Source organism: Schistocerca nitens, chromosome 1 (genome assembly GCF_023898315.1).
Source record: "Schistocerca nitens isolate TAMUIC-IGC-003100 chromosome 1, iqSchNite1.1, whole genome shotgun sequence".
Classification (NCBI taxonomy): Eukaryota; Metazoa; Arthropoda; class Insecta; order Orthoptera; family Acrididae; genus Schistocerca; species Schistocerca nitens.
This window is the reverse complement of record NC_064614.1, coordinates 304,695,542-304,711,888: the sequence shown is the minus strand read 5'-3', so window position 1 is coordinate 304,711,888 and position 16,347 is coordinate 304,695,542. Positions and strand designations below refer to the sequence as shown.

Genomic DNA, 16,347 nt, shown 5'->3' with positions numbered 1-16,347 from the left:
CAGGCCAGGGGAAGCAGCTGTTGGGTCTTCAGGAAAGCCTCCTCCATGCGGCCCATGAAGAGGTTGGCATAGGATGGAGCCATCCTGGTTCCCATGGCCGTTCCCCTGATTTGTTTGTAGGTCTGGCCTTCAAAAGTGAAGTAATTATGGGTGAGGATGAAGTTGGTAAGTGTGATAAGGAACGTGGTTTTTGGAAGATCTTCGGGTGGGCGTTGGGAGAGGTAGTGCTCAAGGGCAGAGACACCATGGGTATGTGGGATGTTTGTGTAAAGGGATGTAGCATCTATGGTGACAAGAAATGTTTCAGGTGGGAGAGGAGTGGGAATGGATTTGAGGCGTTCTAGGAAGTGGTTTGTGTCTTTGATGTAGGATGGGAGTCTGCGGGTGATAGGTTGGAGGTGTTGGTCTACCAGAGCTGAGATACGTTCTCTTGGGGCTTTGAAGCCTGCCACAATGGGACAGCCAGGATGGTTCTCTTTGTGGATTTTGGGTAATAGGTAGAAGGTAGGGGTACGTGGCTCAGGTGGAGTGAGTAAGTCTATGGAAGCCGTTGTGAGGCCTTGTGAGGGACCTTGGATTTTTAGGATTTTCTGCAGCTCAGTCTGGATGGAGGGAATGGGATCCTGGGTAACAGCTTTGTAGGTTGAGGTGTCGGAGAGTTGACGCAGTCCTTCTGCCACATACTCCACACGGTCAAGTACGACAGTTGTGGAGCCTTTATCCGCCGGGAGGATGACAATAGAGCGGTCTATTTTCAGCTCCTTAATGGCACGGGATTTAGCTGGGGTGATGTTGGGGGTTGTCGGGATGTTCTTCAAGAAGGACTGGGAGGCTACAATGGATGTGAGGAATTCCTGAAATGTCTGCAAGGCATGGTTTTGGGGGAGGGGAGGAGGATCCCTTTGAGAAGGCAGTCGGAACTGTTCTAGACAGGGTGCAACACTGGGTCTAGTATTTGGGGGCTGTGTTTGGGTAGTGAAGTGATATTTCCAGTTGAGGTTCCGGGTGAATGAGAGGAGATCTTTAACCAGGGCAGTGTGGTTGAATTTAGGTGTGGGGCTAAAGGTTAAGCCTTTTGATAGAACAGATGTCTCTGGAGGAGAGAGGGATCTGGATGAGAGGTTTAGAACTGAATTGGGACTGGTGATATGTGGCATTTGACTGTGGTTATAGTTGAGATTTGGTCTGTGTGGGGTATGTGCTGGTATGGGGAGATTGAGTAGGCTAGGTTTGTTGGCTATGAGGGGGGTTTGTTGAAGGTTCTGTTGTGGTTGGTGTTTGTGAGGGATAGGGAGAGGGACCCCACTTCTTAGGTGTTGCACTAGCACTGTGGATAGTTTTTTCAGGTGGTGTGTGGCATGGAACTCAAGTTTGCAGCTGGCTTCTAGGATGATGTTGCCTTTCGTCGCCCCCCTAACCTCCGTAACATCCTTGTTAAACCCTACAATATTCCCAGACTACCTTCTCTACTCAGCGGTTCCTACCCCTGTAACTGACCCCGCTGCAAAACCTGCCCCATGCATCCCCCCCACAACCACCTACTCCAGCCCCACTACTGGTAAAACATACACAATTCAAGGCAGGGCCACGTGTGAAACCTCACATGTCATTTATCAACTGACATGCCTGCACTGCACAGCCTTTTACATCGGTATGACAACAACTAAAATGGCTGAGCGCATGAACGGACACAGACGAACTGTCTGCCTAGGAGATGTCCAATACCCAGTAGCGGAGCATGCCCTCCAGCATAATTCTAGGGACCTAGGAACCTGCTAACCTGTATGTGCCATTTGGCTTCTCCCACCCAACACCAGTCCCTCTGAACTGCGGAGATGGGAACTTGCACTCCAACACATCCTTTCATCCCGCCATCCCCCTGGACTGAACCTACGTTAAACAACCTCACTCCCATTTACTCTTCAGTCTTCTCCTCTTTCCCTTTCCTCTTTAGCCATTCACGCATCTTTTCATCCTACATAGTTGTGTTTATCTTTATACTATATACCTCTTTACTTCTGTATGCATCCTCTTTGGTTTGAAGCTGGCACAGTACTTACAGTAGAATATCTTTGGCTTCCCTCTGACAACCATGCATCCATCCTTGCTACCCTCCCTGTTTTCTTTTCCCTGTTGCTTCATAACCTGGGTTGTGAGTAACTGAATCTACTTTCCCTTCTTCCCATTCTTTCCCCTCTCTCCTCCTTGATGAAGGAACATTTGTTCCGAAAGCTAGGAACGTAAATTTTTGGTTCTGTTTTTTGTGTATCTATCGGCTGTACTGAGCTGAGGTAAGTACTGGCCAGCCCCTCTATCTCTTTGTTAGTATTTGTTTCAAAAATTTTAACATTGTGTTTCTTTCATTGCATTCTTCCTATATAAAAAATTTCAGGGCAAGCTTCGACTTGTTGGACCGGACAATCAATTTGTTGGTTGAATCAGTTTAGAAATATGGGAAATAAACCATGTCATTATTTGAGAAACTGAAATACCAACAAAATAAGTTATCAATGTACTATAACCAATGAAGGGAAAATTTCATTCTGAAAAGAATAACCATGATAATGAGGAAAATTGTCATATTTAAAAAATGAAGAGTATTCTCGGACGAAGTGGATTAAAAGTGAAAAAAAGATGCAATTATAGAGAGAAAGAATAGAAATGTTGGTAAACAAAAAAGGAGTTACCAAAACTTAGATGAAGACATAAAAGGCAAAAACGGAAAAAAAGTGTAGACTGAAAGAACAGAAATGGTGAATAAAAGAAAAAGATACATCAACTTACATACAACCATGAGGGGGAGTGGGCAATGCTAAACAGCACTGTTATTAAGCTGTGCCACCAATTTCAGATCAAAAATGAAAGGAATAAATGCAATGTTATACTAATTTCAGCATATCACAAAGACATATCAAACTGGCTTCACATACTTGCTGCACAGTCACACATTTCATTTATTTGGCAAAGAACTTCAACACAGACTTCAATACAGCACGGCATTTTTCAGTCTCTGAATGTCTTTCAGATACTTGTGTTTTATTGTGATATTTATGCAGACAGGGAGTAACCATAATAATTTATCAAAGCCACTTTAAAATTAATATTTGTTATGGTTTACTAAATAAAAGTCAGAGTGGTCCTCATTTTCAGGATGTGCAATGCACAACCACTGTACTAGAAGTAAAATAATTTCCATACAGACTAAGCGACCCTATCTAAGATTCCAACTGGACTTTTGTGTTCTGATGTAAAAGTCTTTAACAGATAACAGGCAGAAACCAGGCAGGAAACTGAAAATTCACACCTACTCAGAAAGAAATAACACATCGTTAGCCTCTGCTTCTACAATTTACCAAAACATTTGAATTCAAGGATGTAAATTCCACATTGCTCCAATGTTTGAATAAGTAGATCTTGATTTGGCACTATATAGACAGCTGACAGTGATCTGAGTGAATTTACATAAATGCTTTGTTGGAAGTGGTGAGGATCAGTGGTGTCTTTCCTCCAACACAATGCGAGAGAGGTTGCTAACAACAAAGTGGGCACAACTGAGCTTTATGTTTAACATATCCACATTCTGGTGGCATTTCAATCTATTATCCCTTTGGATGTTTAGGAACTTTACACATGGAACCTCACCCAGTATGTGCCATTGATCTGTAAACCTGTTCCATTATTCTCCTAACTGTGTCTGATGTGGATGTGTTTGGGCTATACATTATTATAATAGTGTCATCAGCAAACATCATAGTTTTTTAATAGTCCCCCATTGTCCCAGGTAAATGATTTATTTAGGCCATGAGTACGAGTGGGGCAATCACCAAACCCTGTGGGACATGATATTCGACATTTTCCCACTCCAAACTCCTCATTCCGTTCATTATTTTCCCACTACAAACTCCTCATTCCTAAGTATCCCTAGTAGAACTTCATGATCTACACAATCAACGGTCTTGGCCATGTCACAGAAAATGCCAACAGAGTGATTTTCTTGTTTAACTCTACTGCAACTGTACTTTTAAGACCCTATATTGCTTTCTCAGTAGAGAAGCCATTATGGAAACTAAACTGCATTGCTGTTAAAATGTCAGTCTTTTAGAGATAGTTCAACACTGTATTGTAAGTGACCTCCTGAAAAAAAAAAATTGAGTAACTGGGAAGTAGTGGTAGGGGGTCTAAATTTAGAGGCTGCTTGTAATTAATCTTTTTCTGTCCTCCATCAGTGAATACCATGGAAAGAACCCTAAGTGTATGGTATTATACCACAGACTTCATAATGATAGTATGGATACAGAGTATTATTATTAATCTGTCGGCAGTTTAATGGTTCTGACAATTAAGACTATTTATTACTAATAATTAATATAATGTGAACACTTAAATAGATGGCTGACAAAAAAGACTTACTCATCTTTCAGTTTTATGTCAATGTGGCTTATTTCAGAAGCTTTATACATAGCTTTCAGCTCTCCTGATTCTATCAATAGCAGCCGTCCATCCTTTGTTCCGCAGATTACACAGTCAAATGTCAGCCAACAAACACATATTATAGGTATTGTGTCAGCTTTCTGATAACCAAATTGTCGCCACACTGTCTCTGTTACATTCAAGAGACGGAACAGGCCATTACCAACAATACATACAACAGATCCATCACTTGGGTTGCACACCACCTGCAAAGGAATGCTTTGCTTAAGGCACATTTAATATAACACAAATCCACTAACATATAAGTCAAAATATATTTAACTGTAGGATTGAAAGCTAAAAAATGATTAGGGCATCTTATATTACTTTATTTACACAAAAGTTTTTTTTTGCAGCCTCCATCTTTTTAATTGCACTATATCCAGCACTCAAAAAGCCCTTTTGTTTTCTGAAAGAAGAACTTTTGTTTGCTTACAGACCTGTTTGTATCCAGGAAAAAGTGACAAGCTCACAAAAGTATCTCTGAGCTGTCAAAAAAAGATTTTTATCAAAAGAGACACGATTTGTATTGTAGGCAGAGTAATGGATAAGTTAGTTAGTTTCATGTTCCATGGATCATTTGTATGATAAACTGTAATGATGTTGAACACTTATTTTACATTTATATCACATATTAATTTGTAAATATAACTACATGCTATTTCCATTTACAAGTGGTATTCCTTTTTCTTTAAAATGAAATTCACCTTCAGACATTTTACATCACTGGATAAATGATATAAAACTTTGAGTGCAGCATTCTGGAGCCCTTTTGTTCTAAAGACAACCTTAATGTGGAGTAATGAATATCATTTTTTTCTTCTGGTATTGTAATTATGTACATCATTGTTCCTTTGGAACTACAGTGGATTATTCACAACATGCTTCAGAAGCAATAAATATACTGTGAGGCAGTAGTCAAAAGGAAATAATTGTTGGTGAGCAACACATATTATTCATCAAGGACGTTTCTGAACAATGAAGGATTTCTTTCTTAAAGATGAGTTACCTCACAACATTATTCTGTATGATACTGAATGAAAATATGCAAAATATGATTTGTCTCTCCCCACAATTTGCAGTGATCTTAAGCGTAAATGTGACTGAACTAAGCTGTTTCAATTTCCATCAATATGGATACAAAATTTTTGAAGTTATGGGAGTAGAATTGTCTTCAGCAATGAGTCCTGCTTAGAACTGAGCCCGAATGACCAGCAAAGATATGTCTGGAGATGCCCCAGACAGCAGTGGGATACCAACCTGAACTGTTGCCTGCCATACAGACCAACAACCAGGAGTGATGGTTTGGGGTGCCATTTCTTTTCATAGCAGAACCCCTTGGGTTGCCATACATGGCACTCTTACAGCACACCGATATGTTGGTGATATTTCACAACTTTTTTTGTTGCCCTTCATGACAAGCCATCCCAGAATTACATTTCAGCAAGATAATGCCCGCCTGCTCATGGTGAGAGTTTCTACTGTTTGTCAAAACCTACCTTGGCCAGCAAGGTGGACAGATATATTCCCAGCTGAGAATGTTTGGAGGACTATGGACAGGGCCCTCCGATCACCTTGGGGTTTCGATGATCTAACATGCACATTGGTCAGTGTTGGCATGATGTCTCGCAGTAGAACCCACCAACTCTGTCAATCAATATAAAGCTGAATAACTGCTTGCATAAGGACCAGAGGTTGACCAATGCATTGTTGACTTGCTCAGTTTGTGAAACTCTTTCTCTTGAATAAGTCATCCAATTTTTCTGAAATTGTAATCATTTGTTTGTCTGTATATGTACATCACAACTACAAGTTTATATCTTATTCAGAAAATTCCTTCATTTTTCCTTAGGGTGTAAGTACATCCAAAACAATTGTTCTAAATTTCTGTTTAAAAGGGGAAGCCTCCAAAACCTCTGTAACAATCAATGCCAGTGGAATTACCCCCTCACTGGAAACAAAATTTTTGGGCATAAGACTTCAACAGGCTTTTAAATGGCAGACGCACATAACAAAAACAAATGCAACACTGAAGAAAGTATGCTACAGACTATGTTTAGTCGCACATGAACCAAGCTTCCACACTGTTCGACTTGCATACTTTTCCTAGTTCCACATCATTCTACAATACGGGATTATATTCTGGGATAGCACAACTGCTAGCTCAGTAAAAAAAGCGCTATACGAGCAAGCATCATGCAGGACAAACAGTTTCCTGCAAGCCCCTCTATGAGAAGTCTTCGATACTCCCACTCCCCTGCATTTTTATTCTAGAAACTTGTAAATATGTGAAAAAGTACTTAAAAGAGATAAATAACAACTTTAATGTAGATGAACATGTTAGCAGGTAAAAAGACATACTCAGTGTCCAGTTAGTAAGGACAACAGCCTTTAAAACCTCCAATACAAATAGTGATATACAAATGTACAATGGTCTACCAAATAAAAGTTATCTCCCTATTTTCACTGTTTCGTAAATCCCTAAGTACGTTCTCATTAGATCTCTGCTTCCATTCGGTGGCAGAATTTTTAGACAATGTGAAGTACAACAGACCTAATGTAAGAATATGCAAAAACTGCTACTGCTAAAACAAGTTCATAGGCATGCATATTCAAACACTGAGATCTGCAAACAGGCAGAATACAGCACTGTGGTCAGCTATGCCTATATAAGACAAGTGTCTGGCACAGTTGTTAGATCGGTTACTGCTGCTACAACAGCAGGTTAAGCAGGTTATCAAGATTTAAGTGAGTTTGAACATAGTGTTATAGTTGGCGCACGAGTGATGGGACACAACATCTCTGAGGTAGTGATGAAGTGAGGATTTTCCTGTATTACCATTTCACGAGTGTACTGTGAATATCAGGAATCCGGTAAAACATCAAATCTCCAACACTGCTGCAGCTGGAAAAAGATCCTGCAAGAACGGGACCAACAACGACTGAAGAGAATTGTTGGACATAGCATTAGTGCAACCCTTCCACAAATTGCTGCTGATTTCAATATTGAGCCATCAACAAGTGTCAGTGTGCGAACCACTCAATGATAGGTTTCTTTGGTGTGACGTCATAAGCGAGTGACTGCGTGTGAGATCGCTCTCTAAGTTTTCATATATTTTTAGGTTCCAGATACATATTTTATCGGTTTTTGTGATAATATTTACTATATAAGTGACGTATTAGTGGTTTCTTCATTCAGCTCTGCCTTTCTTCTGTTGTGACGTGATATTTGTGAGTGTTTCGTATCGAGCAACTTAACCTCTTGCCTGTGTTTACATTCCGCGCTGACCAGTTGCAGCTGTAGCGGCGCATCGAAAGCTAAGTACTAATTAATTGTTTGTGCATAGTGATTTATTTAGGAACTTTAGTAGTCTTCAACCGGTGTTCGTGGTGTTTTCTGGTGAAATAATTTCAGAAGAACCTTTTGGGAACTGTTTACAGCTCGTTACTGTGTGATTAGACGTTTGATTCTCTTTCTGTATTAGTCTTTTGTTATATTCACATTTGTTGTTTATTAATACTGTTAATAATAGTAGTTACTTCCCTTGTAGAGTAAGTTTGTGATTATTGTAGTCAGGTTTTTAGCATCTTCTTATTGTAGTAGCGGAACTTAGAAAAAGTAAAATTTTACCATGAGTGAGAAGTGTGGGCTTTGCCGTAGGTTCGTGAGTAGTGGATTGCGGTGTGACACTTGTTCGAAGTATTTTCACTGGGGGGAATGCAGTGGGGAAGCCAGTGGGCATTCTGGTGAGATCCTCTCCTGGAACTGCAGGTTATGTAGCAAGAGTAAACTGATAGAGGAGCAGGAGCGTAAGATCTGTGCCCTTCAGGTGCAGTTGAAAAACGCACAGGAGGAGCTAGATAGGATGAGGAGGGAGAAGGGGGTTGGGGAATGGGAGCTGGCTGTTGGCAAGAGATCTGCTAGGAGAAGAAGATTTTCAGATAGTTTTACTATTGGTGTTTACAATAGATATGACCAACTGTCAGAGTCTAGTGGAGAGGAATCTCTAGTAGCTGTAGATGTAGGAAGTATGCAGCAGACCTCAGTAGTTACTGTGCCTAGAACAGTTGCAAAGTCGAAGAGGAAGAAGAAGGTTCTGCTGTTAGGTAGTTCACATGGCAGAGGTGTAGGCCAGCAGTTGCAGGAAGTGCTGGAAGTGAGTACCAGGTCACCAGCATTGTGAAGCCTAATGCAGGGTTGGCTCAGGTGACTGTTAACATAGGGGGGGTTATGTAGGGATTTTACTAAAGAGGATCAGGTAGTGATTGTGGGTGGGGCTGGTAATAGTATTGGTAGGGATGGGGAGTATAACATAGATGGTGACCTGGAAAAGATAGCCACTCAGACTGGCAACACGAATGTGCATTTCGTGGAACTGTTTCAGCGTCACGATCGGCCTCATCTTAATACAGCCGTCAGGCGTAATAACATGAGACTTGGGGGTGCGCTGATGACAGAAAGCATGGGTCACATTTCAGTGGTGTCGGTGGAGTCTATCAGCAGGACGGGTTTCACTAGACACGGCCTGCACCTCAACAGGTATGGGAAGGGGAGGTTGGCAAAGCTTATAGGTGACAGCATAGGTGGGGTTGGTGGGATCACTCATGGGAAAATTCCTGCAGCAGTGTGTGTTAGAGCTGCACCTTTTTTAGATTGAAGTCAGCTGATAGGTATTCCTGCTTAAGGGAAGTCTCTCTAACAAGGGAATCACTTTTGACAAAGCTTAGGTATCCGAGTAATGAGGGAATTAGTATATTTCATCAAAATATACAAGGTATTAGGGATAAAGTTAGTGAACTGCTTATAGATGTTGACTCTGAAATTATTGGTATATCTGAACACTTCTTAAATAAGGAGATAATTCAGAGGCTTCCTTTACCAGGATACAGGTTGGCTGGCTGCTTTTCGAGGAGCTCTTTGCGGTGTGGGGGAGTAGCCATGTATGTGAAAAATGGCATCGCATTTGAGTCAATTGATGTTTCAAAGTACTGCACTGAAAAGGTGTTTGAATGTTGTGCAAGTGTGGTTAAATTTAACGGAGTTAAACTTGTAACTGTTGTTATTTATAGATCCCCAGACTCCGATTTCACAGCATTTTTGCTAAAGCTAGAGGAGGTTCTCGGTTCACTTTATAGGAAATACAAAAAGTTAGTTATATGTGGTGACTTCAATATTAATTGTATAAGTGATTGTGCAAGGAAGAGGATGCTGGTAGACCTCTTTAATTCATATAATCTTATGCAAACCGTATTCTTTCCAACGAGAGTGCAAGGGAACAGTAGAACAACCATAGACAACATTTTTGTTCATTCCTCATTACTAGAAGGGCATTCTGTTAGAAAAAAGGTGAATGGCCTTTCAGATCATGATGCGCAAATTTTAACTTTAAAAGATTTTTATGCTGCAACTCGTGTTAAATATAGTCATCAGCTGTTCAGGAAAGCTGATCCGGTTGCTGTAGAGACCTTTGTAAACCTTATAAAGGAACAAGAGTGGCAAGATGTTTATAGCGCTGAGACAGTAAACGATAAATATAATGCTTTTCTAAAGACCTTTCTCATGCTCTTTGAAAGTTGCTTTCCGTTACAACGTTTAAAACAGGGTACTAGCACAAACAGGCAGCCTGGCTGGCTGACTAGAGGGATAAGAATATCTTGTAGAACAAAGTGGCAATTATATCAAAACGTTAGAAACAGTCAAAATCTAAATGCAGCAGCCCATTACAAACAGTATTGTAAGGTGCTTAAAAATGTTATTAGGAAGGCAAAAAGTATGTGGTATGCAGATAGAATAGCTAAGTCTCAGGATAAAATTAAAACCATATGGTCAGTCGTAAAGGAAGTTGCTGGTCTGCAGAGACAGGTCGAGGATATAGAATCAGTGCGTAGTGGGAATGTCCGTGTTACTGATAAGTCGCATATATGTACAGTATTTAATAATCACTTTCTGAATATAGCAGGTGAACTAAATAGAAACCTAATTCCAACAGGGAATCATATAGCGCTCTTAGAAAAAAGTGTTCCGAGACTGTTACCTGAAATGCTCCTCCATGATACTGACAAGAGGGAGATTGAGTTAATAATTAAATCACTAAAGACCAAGAACTCTCATGGATATGACGGGGTATCTACCAGAATACTGAAGTATTGTTCTATGTATGTTAGCCCAGTACTTAGCCATATCTGTAACTTTTCCTTTAGGAGTGGTCGGTTTCCTGATCGATTAAAATACTCGGTAGTGAAGCCACTTTATAAAAAGGGAGACATTGATAATGTTGACAATTTTAGACCTATTTCTATGCCATCGGTGTTTGCTAAAGTTATCGAGAAGGTTGTATATACAAGGTTACTGGAGCATTTAAATTCACATAATTTGCTGTCAAATGTTCAGTTTGGTTTTAGAAATGGTTTAACAACTGAAAATGCTATATTCTCTTTTCTCTGTGAGGTTTTCGACGGATTAAATAAAAGGTTGCGAACGCTAGGTGTTTTCTTTGATTTAACGAAGGCTTTTGACTGTGTTGACCACAAAATATTACTGCAGAAGTTGGACCATTATGGAGTAAGGGGAGTAGCTTACAATTGGTTCGCCTCTTACTTTAAGAACAGAAAGCAGAGGGTAATTCTCCGCAATATTGAGAGTGGTAGTGATGTTCAGTCCCAATGGGGCACTGTTAAGTGGGGCGTTCCCCAAGGGTCGGTGCTGGGGCCACTGCTGTTTCTTATTTATATAAATGATATGCCTTCTAGTATTACAGGTGATTCAAAAATATTTCTGTTTGCTGATGACACCAGCTTGATAGTGAAGGATCTTGTGTGTAATATTGAAACAGTAACAAATAATTTAGTTCATGAAATAAGTTCGTGGCTTGTGGAAAATAATTTGATGCTAAATCACAGTAAGACTCAGTTTTTACAGTTTCTAACTCACAATTCAACAAGAACTGACATTTTAATCAGACAGAATGGGCATGTTATAAGCGAGACGGAACAGTTCAAGTTCCTAGGCGTACGGATAGATAGTAAGCTGTTGTGGATAGCCCATGTTCAGGATCTTGTTCAGAAACTAAATGCTGCTTTATTTACTATTAGAACAGTATCTGAAATAAGTGACACTTCAACACGAAAAGTAGTCTACTTCGCATATTTTCATACGCTTATGTCGTATGGTATTATTTTTTGGGGTAATTCTTCTGATTCAAAAAGGGTATTTTTGGCTCAAAAACGGGCTGTTCGAGCTATATGTGGTGTAAGTTCGAGAACCTCTTGTCGACCCCTATTCAAAAATCTGGGAATTCTGACATTGCCCTCACAGTATATATTTTCTTTAATGTCGTTTGTTGTTAGCAATATTAGCCTATTCCCAAGAGTTAGCAGCTTTCACTCAGTTAATACTAGGCAGAAATCAAATCTGCATGTAGAATGCAGTTCCTTGACTCTTGTGCAGAAAGGAGTGCAGTATTCTGCTGCATCCATTTTCAATAAGCTACCACAAGAACTCAAAAATCTTAGCAGTAGCCCAAACTCTTTTAAGTCCAAACTGAAGAGTTTCCTCATGGCTCACTCCTTCTATTCTGTCGAGGAGCTCCTGGAAGAGCTAAAAAATTAAGCAAATTCCAGTGTTACATTGTTGATTGTCTTCATTTAAACTTATGACTTGTCACCTGAATATGTTTTTTTTTTTTTTTTCTATATTTCATTTTATCTGTTTCTAATATCGTGTTATAATTTCATGTATTGACTCGTTCCATGACCATGGAGATTTCTCCTTAATTTGGTCCCACGGAACAATAAATAAATAAATAAATAAATAAATAAATAAATACATCATTGATATGGGCTTTTAGAGCCAAAGGCCCACTCGTGTATCTGTATCTGCATGACGCAAATCTTTACGCCTTCCCTGTCAACACTGACATTCAACTGTTGATGACTGGAAACATGTTGCCTAGTTGGACGAGTTTCGTTTCATATTGTATCAAGCAGATGGACGTGTACAAGTATGGAGCGAACCTCATGAATCCATGGACCCTGCATGTCAGCAGCGGACTGTTCAAGCTGGTGGAGGCTCTGTAATGGTGTGGGGCATGTGCGGTTGAAGTGATATGGGACTCCTGATACCTGCATCCACTCATGTCAATTGTGCATTCCAGTGGACTTGGGCAATTCCGGCAGAACAATATGACACTCCACACGTCTAGAATTACTGCAGAGTGGCTCCAGGAACACTCTTCTGAATTTAAACACTTCCACTGACCACCAAACTCTCCAGACATGAACATTACTGAGCTTATCTGGGATGCCCTGCAATGTGCTATTCACAAGAGATCTCCAATCCCCCCCACCACCACCATACTCTTACAGATTTATGGACAGCACTGCAGGATTCATGGTGTAAATTTCCTCCAGCACTACTTCAGACATTAATCGACTCCTTGCCATGTCATGTTACAGCACTTCTGCATGCTCGTGAAGGCCCTAACAGTATTAGGCAGGTGTACAGGTTTCTTTGGGTCTTCAGTATATATTTTTTTGTGTGTATGTTGTTGTTGTGGTCTTCAGCCTACAGACTGGTTTGATGCAGCTCTCCATGCAACTCTATCCTGTGCAAGTTTCTTCATCTTCGAGTAACTATTGCAACCTAAATCGTTCTGAATCTACTTACTGTATTGATCTCTTGGTCTCCCTCTATGATTTTTATGCTCCACACTTCCCTCCAGTACTAAATTGGTGACCTCATGATGCCTCAGAACATGTCCTACTAAACAATCCCTTCTTCTAGTCCAGTAGTGCCACAAATTCCTCTTCTCCCCAGTTCTATTCAGTACCTCCTCATTAGTTATGTGATCTACCCATCTAATCTTCAGCATTCTTCTGTAGCACCACATTTCTATACTGTTTATCATCCATGTTTCACTTCTATACATGGCTACGCTCCATACAAATACATTCAGAAAAGACTTCCTGACATTTAAATCTATGTTATAAATGTTAACAAATTTCTCTTCTTCGGAAACACTTTCCTTGCCATTGCCAGTCTACATTTTATATCCTCTCTATTTTGACCATCATCAGTTATTTTGCTCCTCAAACAGCGAAACTCATCTATTACTTTAAGAGTCTCATTTCATAATCTAATTCCCTCAGCATCACCTGATTTAATTTGACTACATTCCATTATTGTCATTTTGCTTTTGTTGATGTTCATCTTACATCCTCCTTTCAAATCACTGTCCATTTGATTCAACTGCTCATCCAGGTCCTTTGCTGTCTCTGACAGAATTACAATGTCATTGGGAAACCTCAAAGTTTTCATTTCTTCTCCATGGATTTTAATTCCTACTCCGAATTTGTTTTGTTTCCTTTACTGCTTGCTTAATAAAAAAATTTAATAACATCGGGGAGAGGCTACAACCCTGTCTCACTCCCTTCCCAACCACTGCTTCCCTTTCATGCCCCTCTAAATAGCCTTTCACTCCCTGTATTTTACCCCTGCCACCCTTAGAATTTGAAAGAGAGTATTCCAGTCAACATTGTCAAAAGCTTTCGCTAAGTCTACAAATGCTAGAAATGTAGGTTTGCCTTTCCTTAACCTTTCCTATAAGATAAGTCTTAAGGTCAGAATTGCCTCACGTGTTCCAGTATTTCTACTGAATCCTAATTGATCTTCCTCGAGGTCGGCTTCTACCAGTTTTTCCATTCGTCTGTAAAGAATTCACATTAGTATTTTGCAGCTGTGACTTATGAAACTGATAGTTCGGTAATTTTCACATCTGTCAACACCTGCTTTCTTTGGGATTGGAATTATTACATTCTTCTTGAAGTCTGAGGGTATTTCACCTGTCTCTACATCTTGCTCACCAGATGGTAGAGTTTTGTCACGGCTCCATCTCCCAAGGCTATCAGTAGTTGCAATGGAATGTCGTCTACTCCTGGGGCCTTATTTCGACTTTGGTCTTTCAGTGCTCTGTCAAATTCTTCACGCAGCATCATATCTCCCATTTCATCTTCATCTGCGTCCTTTTCCATTTCCATATTATTGCCCTCAAGTACATCGCCCTTGTATAGGTCCTCTGTATACTCCTTCCACCTTTCTGCTTTCCCTTGATATCCATACAGGTGGTTCTCTTTACTCCAAAGGTCTCTTTAATCTTCCTGTAGGCAATATCTACCTTACCCCCAGTGGTACATGCCTCTACGTCCTTACATTTGTTCTCTAGCAATGCCTGCTTAGCCATTTTGCATTTCCTGTTGATCTCATTTTTGAGACATTTGTATTCCTTTTTGCCTGCTTCAATTACCTCATTTTTATATTTTCTCCTTTCATCAATTAAATTCAATATCTCCTCTGTTACCCAAGGATTTCTTCTAGGCTAATAAGGATTTCTACTAGACAATAAAGTTTTCATGTTCATGTGTCAGCTGTAAAAATACGGAATGCATGATTGTTGTTGAAGAAAGAAGAGTGGGAATAGCTTGTGATTTTAAATTAAATTGTAATTCGTGTGGCTATGAATTTTCATTTTCCTCTTCCAAAAAACTGACACTGGTACCTCTGAAAGCAATGTTAGGTTAGCATATGCTCTGAGATGCCTTGGCCAGGGCAGGGAAGGAGGTAATTTATTATGTGGTTTTCTGAACATGCCTCCACCTTGTGCAAGGTTTGAAAAAATAAATAAAGAAATGTATGATGCTGTATGTGATACTGCCACAATTTCAATGAAGAAAGCAGTGGAGGAATTGTGGAAATAAACCAAAAAGAAATAGATCCTGGGTAGATATTCATGACAGTGAATCTCCTACAAATGTTACTGACCCATGTGTGTCTGTAGATGGGACCTGGATGAAAAGGGGTCACACATCTCTGCATGGAGTTGTATCTGTTACTGCTATTGACTCAGGTAAAGTTTCAGATGTAGAAATTATGTCTAAATACTGCCACCAGTGTGCAATAAGGAAAATGTCCAACAATGAAGACAGTGAGAAACTGTGGCAAGAAAAGCATGCAGTAGCATGCTCTAAAAATTACAGTGGCTCAAGTGAGGGCATGAGGCTGCTGCAAATGTGAGGAAGTTCTCCAGGTCTGAGGACCAGTAAGGTGTTAGATATACTAAATACCTTGGTGATAGAGACTCCTCTCTGTTCAAAGCTGTAACAGATAAAAATCCATACAATACAACAAGAGAAAAGTTTGAATGTGTTGGCCACATCCAAAAGATGCTTGGTGGTATGCTTCGTTGCTTTCTGAAAAACAAGAAAGGTGAAGTGCTTGAGGATGGAAAACCAGTAGGAGGAAAAGGCAGGCTTACTATGAAAGAAATTGATTCTTTTCAGTTATTTTATTGGAGAGCTATAAGGAAAAAACACACATAATTTGGAGGCAATGAGGTGTGCCGCGTGGGCAAGTTTTATCCACAAACTCTCCACTGACCAAACACCAATGCACAATCTATGTCCGAAAGACAATTGGTGTAAATTCAACAACAGAAATGAGATGTATTCACAGTAACACTCATTACCAGAACCTGTTGTGAATGCAATTAAGCCCACATTCAGGTTTCTTGCAAACCCTGATTTACTGAGGAAATGTCTTCACGGAAAGACACAAAATGCAAATGAAAGCCTCAATAATTTAATTTGAATTAGATGCTTAAAAAGGACATTCTGTCGACTTGAAGTACTCAAAATAGCTGTCTATGATGCAGTTTTTTTGTTAAAATAATGGCAGAATTGAAGTGCTGCAGAGAGTTTGTATAAATCATGGTGTGTTTACAACAAAAGCATTTTACATCATCAACAAGAGCAGAGTCAAGAAAGCTTACAGATCAGTATCTTATCTGCAAATACAGGCCAGGCAGATTCGAAGAGGAGAGAAGA

At 40.0% G+C, this 16,347-nt stretch overlaps 1 protein-coding gene across 1 annotated transcript in view; it reads right to left on the bottom strand.

Annotated features, from left to right (window-relative positions):
- Positions 1–16,347, bottom strand: part of LOC126244272 (cilia- and flagella-associated protein 57-like) — a 296,500-nt gene that overhangs the window by 269,454 nt on the left and 10,699 nt on the right. Inside the window, exon 4 of the mRNA XM_049948227.1 lies at positions 4,411–4,676. Coding sequence (XP_049804184.1) covers positions 4,411–4,676 — 266 coding nt within the window. The remainder of the gene's footprint in view (positions 1–4,410; positions 4,677–16,347) is intronic.